The sequence below is a fragment of the Canis lupus genome, chromosome X (assembly GCF_048164855.1).
Source record: "Canis lupus baileyi chromosome X, mCanLup2.hap1, whole genome shotgun sequence".
NCBI lineage: Eukaryota > Metazoa > Chordata > Mammalia > Carnivora > Canidae > Canis > Canis lupus.
In genome coordinates this window covers 4,151,474-4,164,172 of record NC_132876.1, presented here as the reverse complement: position 1 = coordinate 4,164,172, position 12,699 = coordinate 4,151,474, and the positions used below count along the sequence as shown (strand labels likewise).

Below are 12,699 nucleotides of genomic sequence, written 5' to 3'. Positions count from 1 at the left end.
GAGTGTAGCTACCATCTGTCACCATGCAATGCCATTACAATAACATTGACTATATCCCCCACACTGTACTGTTTTCATCCTTTTTGTTTTGTTTTAATCCTTGTTACTTATTCATTCTGCAACTGAAAGCCTGTATCTCTCACCCTCTTTCACCCATTTTGCCTAACCCATTTTGCTTATCTTCCCACCAACAAACAAGCAGCAGAATCAAACCTGTAAATACGGAGAAAAAAACTACTGGCTGCTAGATGGGAGGGGGGCAGGAGACTGCTTTTGATAAGGTCACCAATTTCCTTCACTTGTTCAGCTCCATGTGGCCTTTGCAGATCCTCAGGATGCTCCCCTCAGCCTCCTTTTCTGGTCATCCACTCTGAGAGCTTTAACCCCCAGCAAACCCTCTAGTCCAGAGCCTGCTGCAGCATGTATGGAGAGCAACAGTGAAGGCTTGAGAGCAGGCCAGGGCCTTGGGAATAGAGGGCAGTACATGGACAGATCTTTGACACTTTGGGGGGGACGACTGACTGAGGACAGAGGTTGTCTGGATATGCTGATTGGAGGAAACCAAGAGTTATGGTTGACATCCAGGTTTCTGATTTGGACGATGGGTATAGGGTAGTCCCCCTTTAAGAGATGGGTAACTTGGAGAAGTCAATTTGTAGGTAAAGGTGTCAAGTTTAGTTTTAGCTATGTTGCATTTGAGGTACCTCAAAGGAGATGTCTACCAGGCTGCTGGAGATATGGGTGAGTGGCTTGGGAGAGATGCCTGGTTGGGGACATGATGGTACTAGAAGCCTTAGGACTAGATGCAGATGAGAACCACTGGCATAGCTGCCTGCACTGCCAGGAGATAGCTGCCTGCCTTTGCTCTCTGGCAAGCAGCATGAGGGGGTGGGTCTTATGAACTGGAATGTGTGTGGCAGGGCAGTTGCTGGGCAACAAGACTGAAGGGAGGGCCTGTTCCTAGCAGAGAAGGAGTAGGAATAATAGAAGACAAATCTTTCTTGGTGCTAGAAACTTAGAGAGGACACAAATGTTGCCGTGTACCCCCAAAGCTATCCGTCTGTGGGCTGAGAGCCATTGCCATTAGGGATGATTAGAAAAGAAGGAAGAGATCCAAGTGGTGGCAGACAGGGCCTGCATTGGATCTCTATCAGTGAGGCTGTCCCAAGTCCTCTGTCTGGTATTTGCATGCTTCCTGGGTTGCCTCGGCCTCCTGTGCTCACACCCCACTCTGGGTCCACTCTCCTCACACCAGTCTCCCTTCCATCCATGCAATGGACTTAACCTTTATTGCTCTACCTGTACTCCTACTATCCATTCACTGAACAGTGCTCCATTGAGGCCAACTCTGATCAGTGTGAGTGGTACCAGCTTTGTTTGCATTGCCTGGAACTTTCTGTCTCCATGGTCTGCTGTCTCTAGGGTCCAAGCAGAGACTGAGAGATACTGGTTCCTATCCCTCAGGTGTCCTCATTAGCATCCCAGTGCCATAGTCCCACAGAGAGTACCGGGCGAGCAGCTCTGAGGTTGCTTGTTATTACCACTCACCGCAGAGCTTGGTGTGCCTGCCATCACCATGGTGACAGCTTTGGAATCTGGAATTAGTGGATGGAGAGGGGATGAGGTAGTGGCGACTGGGGCAGGATTTCAGCAGTAGGGGTTATAGGCAACCTGAAGGGGTGTGCTTACCACTTCTGATTGAATCTGGTGGGTCATGCTGACCAGACCGAGCAGGGAAGAGCTGCTCTGAATCTCTCTTGCCCCAGCCTCTCTGAACCCATGGCAAGAAATAATGCAGAATGAATGTAATCTCCTGTCTTTCTTCAGGATTTTTCCCTCTCAGACTGCTCCTTCGTAGTCTATTTTGTGGGCACATCCTCCTATGCTCATATTTAAACTTTGGGGTTCTCCAGAGCTCTGACCTGGTCTCTCAGTCTGTATTTTCTTTTTGTGCAATTCCACCCACTTGCTCTCCAGTGCTCCCCATCCATCTCTGAGTCCCGTCCTTTCTCCTCCTGAATAGTTCTCCACTCTGCCCATTTGTCTCCGGCTCCTTTGGCACCATCTTCTTCAGTCTTCTCCCTACCACCTTGCCTCTTATCTTGCTTTAATCCAGTCTCTACATAGCAGCCAGAGGATCTTTTTAGAATATAACACTGTTCTAGCCATGCTCCTGCTCAGCTTTTCCAAGGCTTGCTGTAGCCCAAAGGAGAGAGTCCTGACTGGTACCACTGTCTATGGAGCCCATGGGAGTGCTCCCTTCTCTACCTATCACTCCCTGTCCCAGCCATGGGCTCATTTTTTGTTCCTCAGCTTGTGCAACATTACTTAGGGGGTACTGGAGAGAATGTGACTGGAGCTGAAAGGAAGGAGCCCCAGAGACATTACCCCTGGTTGAAGAAGTCAATGAGAGATGAACTCTCACCTAAGAGCATGAGTTCTGAGGTGATCTCGGGTCAGGAGAACCAGAACCAGAGATCTGGGAGTGAGGGGTGGGGTAGCAGCTGCTTTGGGCCAAGGAGATACATCTCCTTCCATAAGGCAAGATTTTGGGGGCAGTTGTTGGTTTGGAGATGCTCGGCAGCCTAAGTATCTTCCAGACATTTGCAAAGACAGGGCACCAGAAGATGTCTTAGACATTTTAAAAAAAAATTATTTATTTATTTATTTATTTATTTATTTATTTGAGAGGGAGGCAGGGATAGAGAGAGCATACACAAGCAGAAGGGGCAGGGAGAGGGAGAAGGAATCTCAAGCAGACTCTGTGCTGAGCATGGAGCCCAACATGACGCTCTGTCTCAAGACCTTGAGGTCACAACCTGAGCCAAAACTAGGAGTTGGATGCTCAACTAACTGCACCACCCAGGCACACCATCTCAGACAGTTTTTTTTACCTGTTCTGTTTTGTTTTAGCTTTGATAGTTTATATGTCAAAAATACACTGGGGTAAAAGAAAAATAAGCACATTTTGCAATTTAGTGCTATTTGCCTTTTGAATTACCTGGCAGAGTGGGGAAAGCACCTTCATCTTCTTGGTGTTTAGAGCTTGGTACTTAGGCAATGCTGAATACCCCTGTCCTGCATTGCCATCGCAGTACCCAGGAATGCTGGGGTTTCCCAGGTGAGCCCTGGTTCTGTTCTCACTGCTCATCTGTACCTCCTCTGCCTTATCTGGTGTCCAAGATCCTCTGTGACTTTTTTCTTCACCATCTCCCTTGCAGGTGAGGAACCGGTTGTACATGGAGGATGACAGAAAAATCCAATGGTGTGAAGAGTTCCCCAGCCAATAACCACAACCACCATGCACCTCCTGCAATCAAGGCCAATGGCAAAGATGACCCCAGGACCAGCAGCAGGTGAGTCTGTTGAGGCTGGGTCTTTTCAGGGATGGCCTGGAGGCTTCTAATTTTTCCCAGCTCTGCCTCATTGTCAGAGTAAACAATCCTTTGGCTTAAGAATATCCTCTAAAAAGGGAGTATTGGATTTCTAGGCACCTCCCAGCAGAGAAAAGTGCTGATAGGAGACAAGGTATGTCCAGAGTAACCCTTGTCAGCTCTGTTCCTTCCTCTACAGGCCACAGTCTGCCGCTGATGATGACACCTCCTCAGAACTTCAGAGGCTGGCGGAGATGGATGCCCCCCAGCGGGGAAGGGGTGGCTTCCACAGGTAGGTTCCACCATTGCTCTCATGCTACCTGCTTCTGCCTATGGGATCTGTCAGAATGGCTACCATAATTCCCTTTCTGTCAGTCCCATTGAGCCTTTCTGCTAAGACCCATGGGAAATACTTTTCTCCTGAGGTGGCTCCTGTGAGCAAGCTGGGAGTGCTCAGTGGAGCATTCCCTTCAGACTTGTCTGTCTCAGCATTGGGAGAGGGAGGAGGAATCCTCCCCAGCAAATGGGTCTAAGAAGAGGGTCCTGAGGTCCGCAGCCCAGAGTCATAGGCTCCATAGGGAAATCAGGAAGCCTGGGCCAATCTTCCTCTTGACTTGTCCTCCATTATCTTGCCCTGGAGACTACCTATTTGTTCTTCACCATCAATTGAGATGGCACCTCATACAAGAAGTCTTCCCAGAACAACTCCTTGCCTCTCAGGCTGCATTTAGAGTCATACCCAAACCCCAGCCTCCTGTCCTCAGTGCTGGTCCACATCCCAACTCTTAGCATGGGAAGCATCATGGACTGGCCTGTTTCCAAGGTCCCTTCTCCATCTCCCTCACCAAGTGGTGAGCTTTTGGGCCCACATCCTTTCTGAATAGCATGATTCTTCTCTCTGGTCCATGCTCTCTCTCATTTCTAGGATTGTCCGCCTGGTGGGGGTCATCAGAGAGTGGGCCAACAAGAATTTCCGTGAGGAGGAAGCTCGACCTGACTCGTTCCTGGAGCGTTTCCGTGGGCCCGAGCTCCAGACTGTGACAACGCAGCAAGGGGATGGCAAAGGCGACAAGGACGGCGAGGGCAAGGGCACCAAGTATAGTTGTCCAGCTTGTAGGACTAGAAGGGCTCTCATGCATGCGACTGTAGGGCTTGGTGGGGTTTCTTATGCCACTGTCAGGGGAAGACTGAAGTCTATAACAAGTCCTGCCATGGCAAGGAAAAGGGTTGACAGGGGAGACCTGCTATGGTTTTAATTCTAGTATGTTTCCATTGTCCCTGTTCACAGACTTTCCAACTTCCAGGAACCAATTGCCATGGGAGCTCTTAGTGGCTTTTCTTCCCTTAGCTGTCCCTTGCCAGATGTTCTCTTACTGCTTATGAAGCAAACAGCAAGGGCACACAAATGTTTGCCAGCCTCAGTCTCAATTCCAACAGTCAGTAAATGCAGAGGAGGGTGCAATTAGGGAGTGCTGCTGAGAGTATGCCCACACCAGTGCCAATGTGGGTACAGAGGTGGGCCTTTGAAGAGGCCATATGGGGGGCTGGCTGGCTGGGGAAGGCCTGGGAACAACTGAGCAGGAGGGAGCGGGGGAGGGCCAAGAAGGTAGAGCTGGAAGCTCTGTTCTTTGAGGAATGAGTTGGCGACTGGGGATGTCTGGCCAAGCCGACATTCCCCACTTCTGGCCGGTGGAGGAAAAGAGCTTTTGCCAAGACAGGATGTAGCATCTGGGAAAGCAATTTGGGAGCTGGAGGCCAGGGACCAAACAGGGAGGGTGGGGTGGGCAGGAAGCACGTGGCACTCACTTTTCTGGAGTTCCTCTCTCTTCCCAGGAGGGATATGGGAACAGGCCCTGAGTGCTCATTACCATCCTGTGGAAGTACCTCCCCAGGCCCTGAAGCCCACTTCAGTGAAAACACTGCCCCTTGCCATGTCCTGCCCTCTGAGCGAGGGGCCTCAGGAAGGCATGGGGACCAATGGGCCTGTGTGGGGTTAAAGTAGGAAGATGGGTGACCCTGGCCCATCTGAGCTCTACTCAGATGCCCAGTACCAAGTTGTCTCCCTGAAAATGGGGCCCTGAGCCAACCTGGTCCTTACCCTGCACATCCTCTTAAGCATTAATTTTTAAAGGACTCCTGGCCTCTGGGAACTGGGGTGCTGCCACAGTGAGGACCTAGTCCTCAAGCCTGCCCTCTGTCTGTCTCCTCAGAAAGAAATTTGAACTATTTGTCTTGGATCCAGCTGGGGACTGGTACTACCGCTGGCTATTTGTCATTGCCATGCCTGTTCTCTACAACTGGTGCCTGCTGGTGGCCAGGTGAGCAGAGAGGGATCTGGGAGGGGGTGGCCAAAGCAGCCCAGCACACAGGCTTTGGGGTTAAGAGTGTACCAGTCCCAGCTGTGGACACAGAGCTCATCTCAACCCAGTTTTCTTTCTGGATCCCCTGCTTGCCAATGGCACCTCCCTCTGCCCTGCTAACCCCCAATGCCCCCTCCCAATTTAATATGCTACCAAAGCTTCATGTATGTCCTTCCTGGAATCTGTTCTTACTTCTCCATCCATACCAATACTGGCCTGGATAAGGCCACCCTCCTCTCTCCCTGGGACAACTACAATAGTCTTGCACCCATTTCTTGCAAGCACTCTTGCCCCCTCCAATGCATCCTTCACACTTGCAACTAGTACAGTTAGTAGAAACTGGGATTTGATTACGTCAGTTTCTCCTAATAAATCCTTCAATGCCCCCCCTCCCATTGCTCACAGGATGAAATTGAAGCCCTCAGAGTAACCGTTAAGGCTGTTTGGACCTGGCCTTCTCTCTAGTTCCACCTTTTGGACATACCCTCAGCCCCAGCAGTCACTACTCTTGAATCATAACATTCTATTTCCTCAAGAGAAGCTTTTCTTTCCCCATTTTTAGCCTATGGAGGTTCTTCTTACAGTTTCAGTTCCAAAGCCACTCTCACAGGTAGCTTTCTTTGACATCATTTCCCACCCCACCCTATCCCCCACTTTATTTATTTAGCAAGGGTTTGACTGAGCATCCATTGGGTGCCAGGCTCTGTGCTATGTGCTGACGATGATGTGGTGAACAAGACACACATGGCCTCTGCTCTCTTGGAGCTCTCAGGCTAGTGAGAGTCACTGATAGTAAACAAGAACAAAACAAATGCCCAAGGGACTTGAGGCAGGGAGCTACTAGAGGAAGTCAGTCAGTGTAGTCCTCTCTAAGGAGGTGACATCCTAGCTGAGACCTGAATGGTGATAGGGAATCAGTTATTTAGATGCCTGAGCCTGGTGAAAGGAACATTCTGGGAAGGAGGAACATATGCCAAGACCCTGTCTCAGGATGGCCTAGTTGGCTGGAAGACTTGAAGTGAATATCAGGCAGGCATAGTACTGTTCTGTAGGCTTGGTGCACCAGGGTCTTGGGTCTTACTTGAAATGTGACCAAGTAGTAAGAATAAACCGCTCTTTCCTTTGACTCGTACACTCACTGGGTCATCATTGTGCATTCTATCTCCTATTCTACTCCCTCTCTGGGTCTGTACCCATTCAGTCATCAAGTCTTGTCAATTCTTTCTAAAACTCCTGCAGCCTCTAACCTCTCCATTCCTACTGCCTCTAGGCTAAGCCCAGCTACTGTCTTCTCTCTCACTTGGATTGGCCAGTGCTCTGTGTTGAATTCTCAATAAGTGTATGTTGAAGAGATGGGCATGGGGCTATTCAGCTGTATATTATAGTTCATACTTCCAGTGTCTAATTTTTGGTTCAACTCACCCCTGTCAAAAATCCTGGTGCTCTGGGGCAGGGCATAGGACATATACAGTAATGACTAAGAGGTGGTCTCCATCTTCTTGGTACTCATAGTCCAGTGGATAAGAGACAAGTAATGGTCAGTGTGGATGTCTATTTAAGGAGGTATATGTTGCTTGTTAATAAGTTTCTTCATGACACCAGACTGACTGTGACTTGTCAGTGTCCCTAGTAGCTATCTCAAGCCCTGTGCTCAGTGGGCACTCAGTTTGAGGCCTCCAGAGGGCCTTGGCTGGCTTTGAGAGAGAAGCCCAGTCCTGTCTTCCTGCAGAGCCTGCTTCAGTGACCTACAGAAAGGCTACTACCTAGTGTGGCTGGTGCTGGACTACTTCTCAGATGTGGTGTATATCACGGACCTCTTCATTCGATTGCGCACAGGTAAGTGAGCAAGTGGGATGCATAGGCAGGAACATGACCCATCAGTCCAAACTCCTGAATCCACGTTTTTAGGAAGATTTCTTGACACAGCGTTAGACTTAACTGCCTGGCTGGGACTTGGGTTGGTGTTTGCTCTTCTTTGAACCTCACAGTCCCTGTGTGCTTAGTGAGGTTCAAGCCTAGGGGTCATGTGTTAGGGTCCTTCAGGCCAGCTCTGCCTTGTGAGTTTCCTATAACTCTTCTTGGGCAGGAGGGCTGAGTGTGCAGTTTGTCCCTTGCTGAGCATTAGCCTATTTAGAGGGACAGGCCTGAGGGCAGTACTGATATACTGGTTTGCATCTCTACTAGGTTTTTTGGAGCAGGGCCTGCTGGTCAAAGATTCTAAGAAGTTGCGGGACAACTATATCCACACACTGCAGTTCAAGCTGGACGTGGCTTCTATTATTCCCACAGACTTGATCTATTTTGCTGTGGGCATCCACAGACCTGAGCTGCGCTTCAACCGCCTGCTACACTTTGCCCGCATGTTTGAATTCTTTGATCGCACTGAGACACGCACCAGCTACCCTAACATATTCCGAATCAGCAACCTGGTCCTCTACATCTTGGTCATCATCCACTGGAATGCCTGCATCTACTATGCCATCTCCAAGTCCATTGGCTTTGGCGTTGACACCTGGGTTTATCCCAACATCACTGACCCTGAGTATGGCTACCTGGCTAGAGAATACATCTACTGCCTTTACTGGTCTACGCTGACACTCACCACCATTGGAGAGACACCACCCCCTGTAAAGGATGAGGAGTACTTATTTGTCATCTTTGACTTCCTGATTGGTGTCCTCATCTTTGCCACCATTGTGGGAAACGTGGGCTCCATGATCTCCAACATGAATGCCACTCGGGCTGAATTCCAGGCCAAGATTGATGCTGTCAAACATTACATGCAGTTCCGAAAGGTCAGTAAGGAGATGGAAGCCAAGGTAATTAAGTGGTTTGACTACTTGTGGACCAATAAGAAGAGTGTGGATGAGCGGGAAGTTCTCAAGAACTTGCCAGCCAAGCTGAGGGCTGAGATAGCCATCAATGTCCATCTGTCCACACTCAAAAAAGTGCGCATCTTCCAGGATTGTGAGGCTGGCCTGCTGGTGGAGCTAGTATTGAAGCTTCGTCCTCAGGTCTTCAGTCCTGGTGATTACATTTGCCGCAAGGGGGATATTGGCAAGGAGATGTACATAATCAAGGAGGGCAAATTGGCAGTGGTGGCTGATGATGGTGTTACTCAATATGCCCTGCTTTCGGCTGGGAGTTGCTTTGGAGAGATCAGTATCCTTAACATTAAGGGCAGCAAAATGGGCAATCGACGCACAGCCAACATCCGTAGCCTTGGTTACTCAGATCTCTTTTGCTTGTCCAAGGATGATCTTATGGAAGCCGTGACTGAGTACCCTGATGCCAAGAAGGTCTTGGAGGAGAGGGGCCGGGAGATCCTGATGAAGGAGGGGTTGCTGGATGAGACTGAGGTGGCAGCCAGCATGGACATAGATGTGCAAGAGAAGCTAGAGCAGCTGGAGACCAACATGGAGACCTTGTACACTCGCTTTGGCCGCTTGCTGGCTGAATACACGGGAGCCCAGCAAAAGCTCAAGCAGCGCATTACGGTTCTGGAAACCAAGATGAAGCAGAACAATGAGGATGATTACCTGTCAGATGGGATTACCAGCCCCGAGCCAGCTGTTGCTGATAAGCCATGAGGGTTTGGGTTCAACTGCCCTCCCAGCCTTGGGAATTAGAGGAGCTGTGCAGGTGTCCATATTACCTCTTGAATTCTCCCCGAAGCCTCTCTGTCCTAGGTTTTTGGCTCAATCATCTAGGAGCCCTCCTCCAAGTCCAGCTAATAGCCAAGCTTATGCACAGTGCAGACCATGTTGGCTCAGCTTCCAGGAGCTTTAGCCTGTCCAAGTCTGAGGAAGGAAGAGAAGAGCCCATTGAATTATCTTCAAGGGGTCTTTCTTGGGGTTGGGAGCCTGGGAAATGATCTACTCTGAAGAAGCCCATCTGCAGGACACTGTGCACCCTACTGTGGATCTGCCCTTTCTCCAGGTTCTTTCACACATAGCTGCTTCCCACTTGGTTCTGGCCCCTGCTTTTTGGATATGTGATCTGAATATCCCCATTTCCCTGCACATGTATGTAGTTCAATAAATGGCTGCAGACAGTTAGCATAGGTACCGAGTGTCTGTCTCCCAAGGCAGGGAAAGGAGGGTGGCAAGTAGGACAGTGATCACTCACGGCTGCCTCTCCATCAGGTACTCCAAGTCCTGCTTTGTTCATCCATCTGAATGTTGCCAGCCAGAAGTGAGGTCTCTGCAGGCTTCTCTGGACTAGGGAGAGATTATTCTCTTGGTTCCTTGTCCATTCCAGTGCAGGGAGTGAGGAACAAGGAAGTGCTACCTGGAGAAGGAGGTGGGTGGGAGCTCTGGCCATCACTCCTCTATACAGAGCATTACCGAAGAAGCCCTGAGGCTGGCAGTGGGTGGGAGACTCTTTAAGTTCACATCTGCAGTAGAGGCACCTACAAGTTAATAAATTCATTTGAACTAGTTGTGGTTATTGTTCCACTACGCTATTCCCATTCTTTCCCTTTCTCTCCTCTTTTATCCTCTTATAAAGGACTCACTCTGCCTGGAACACCTCTGCTATCTTCTGCTGCCTGCCATAGCTCCACTGGTCCTTTAGGACTCAGCTCAAAAACTACCTTCTTGGATAAGGCTCTCATTAGGCAGTCAATCACCCCCCCCCCCAGACTCCCACAGCACTTGCAAGTCTATGTTCTGGCTCATATCATACTGTGTGGCTGGTTTTGACAGAGCTGGTTTCCCTTCCGTACTGTGGGCTCTTGGAGGGCAGGCCCAACATACCCTCCCTCACTGCTTTGTCTGCAGTCTTGGGGACATGCGTGGCCCAGAGGAGGCTTTCAAAAAATGCTGGGGCAATGAGCAAACACATCAAGATGCCTATGTTTCTATTTGCCAATAGCTGGGTCTTTAAAGAAACATTGGCTACATCTGGGGATTTGCAGGAGATCTTCTGGAAGAGCAGATACTTGAGTAGGTACCATCAGATGATTAGGAACCCAAAGGACAAGTGCTAATTAGTAGTCGAGAAGTTCTAGGTGCAGACTCAGATGCTTTTGTGCACACCACTTATTACTATCTGCCTATTTATCATCCATCTCTCTAGGTCTCTATTAATCACAGTACAATATACATCAAATTTACTATCTTAACTATTTTTTAAGATTTTATTTATTTATTCATGAGAGACACACAGAGAGAGGCAGAGACATAGGCAGAGAGAGAGCAGGCTCCCTGTGCGGAGCCTGATGTGGGACTCCATCCCAGGACCCTGGGATCACACCCTGAGCCATCCAGGAATCCCTCATCCTCTTTTAAGCGTACAGTTTTGTAGGGTTAGGTACATTCACATTGTTGTGAAACAAATTTCCAGCATTTTTTAATCTTCCCAAACTGAAACTCTACTCCCATTAAACAACACCTCCTCATTTTCCCTCCCTGCTAGCACCTGGCAACCATCACTCTACTTTCTGTTTCTATGACTTGACTATTTTAGATACCTCATATAGGTGGAATTATACCCTATTTATTCCTTTGTGATAAGCTTATTTCACTCATGCCCTTAAAGTTCATCTATGTTGTAGCATGTGTCAGAATACCCTTCCTTTCTAAGGCTGAATAATGCTCCATTGTATGGATATACCACATTTTGTTTTTTTTGTTTTGTTTTGTTTTGTTTTTTTTTTTAGATTTTATTTATTTATTCATGATAGTCACAGAGAGAGAGAGAGAGGCAGAGACACAGGCAGAGGGAGAAGCAGGCTCCATGCAGGGAGCCCGACGTGGGATTCGATCCCGAGTCTCCAGGATCGCGCCCTGGGCCAAAGGCAGGCTCCAAACCACTGCGCCACCCAGGGATCCCCCACATTTTGTTTATCCATTCATCCACCGATGGACACTTGGGTTATTTTCATCTTCTGGCTACTGTGAATCATGCCACTATGCACATGAATACACAAATATCTGCTCAAGTTCTTGCTTTTGCTTCTTTTGAGGATATACCCAGAAGTGGAATTGCTGCATCATATAGTAAATCTATTTTTAATTTTTTGAGCATCCATCATAATATCCCTTATAGCAACTGCACGATTTTACATTCCCACTAACAGTGCACTAGGAGTATAACTTCTATACATCTTCACCAAAACTTGTTTCTTTTTTTTTTCTTTTTTTTTTTTTTTACAGTTTCCATCCTAATGGGTGTGGGTGGTACCTTATTGTAGTCTTAATATTTATTTCCCTGGTAAACGGTCATGTGCTTTTTGGCCATTTTTTTTTTTTTTGAGAAATGGCTATTTAGTCCTTTGCACTGTTTAAATCATATTGTTTGTTTTTTTCATACTGAGTTGTAGGAGTTCTTTACATATTCTGGGTATTAGCCCATATCAGATATTTCAGATATATGATTTGTAATTCCTTCCCCCTTTCCATAGGTTGCTTTTTCACTGTTCATTGTGTCCTTTGAAACACAGAATTTTTAAATTTTGATTAGTCCAATTTTCCTGGATGTAGGTGTTACCACTGATCTTCTTTGGAACTCATTCTAGCCAGACTTCTTTTACAATTGATGTAATTTCTTGGCCTCTTCTCTACCTTACAGTAACAAGTCCTAACCAGGGACAGACTCACTTGGAGGGATCTGTAACATTACCCATGCTTAGACCTGATCCCTGAGAATGGCAGCAGTAGGGAGGCAGGATTCATGATGGAACAGTATTCTGTGTATGCTCTCCCTTTGAATTCTGGGCTGGAAGAAAAGGCTCTAAGTCCCTTCACTTCATTAGAAGCTGAGCCACCAGGAGGTGGGGTCCTTGAGGACACAACCATTTGCTTGCCCAGATGCTCATTGCGAAGGCTACACCAAGTAGCTCAGCTTTGCTCTGTGCTGGAACCCAGAATAGATATTAATTTTGTTGCCCTGGAATGGCACTGGCCCAGAAGCAGCAGATCACTGCATTGAAAAATATTTCATTGGCTTTAGCAAGAAATCTG

At 48.2% G+C, this 12,699-nt stretch overlaps 1 protein-coding gene across 1 annotated transcript; it reads left to right on the top strand.

The window, feature by feature from the left end:
* Nucleotides 1-3,246: 3,246 nt before the first annotated feature.
* Nucleotides 3,247-10,140, top strand: CNGA2 (cyclic nucleotide gated channel subunit alpha 2). The gene is made up of 6 exons (XM_072816458.1): nucleotides 3,247-3,356; nucleotides 3,574-3,666; nucleotides 4,300-4,470; nucleotides 5,585-5,692; nucleotides 7,464-7,570; nucleotides 7,919-10,140. Exons 1-6 carry the CDS (start codon nucleotides 3,247-3,249, stop codon nucleotides 9,322-9,324), a joined length of 1,995 nt encoding a protein of 664 aa, XP_072672559.1. The 3' UTR covers nucleotides 9,325-10,140.
* The last annotated feature ends 2,559 nt before the right edge of the window (nucleotides 10,141-12,699 follow it).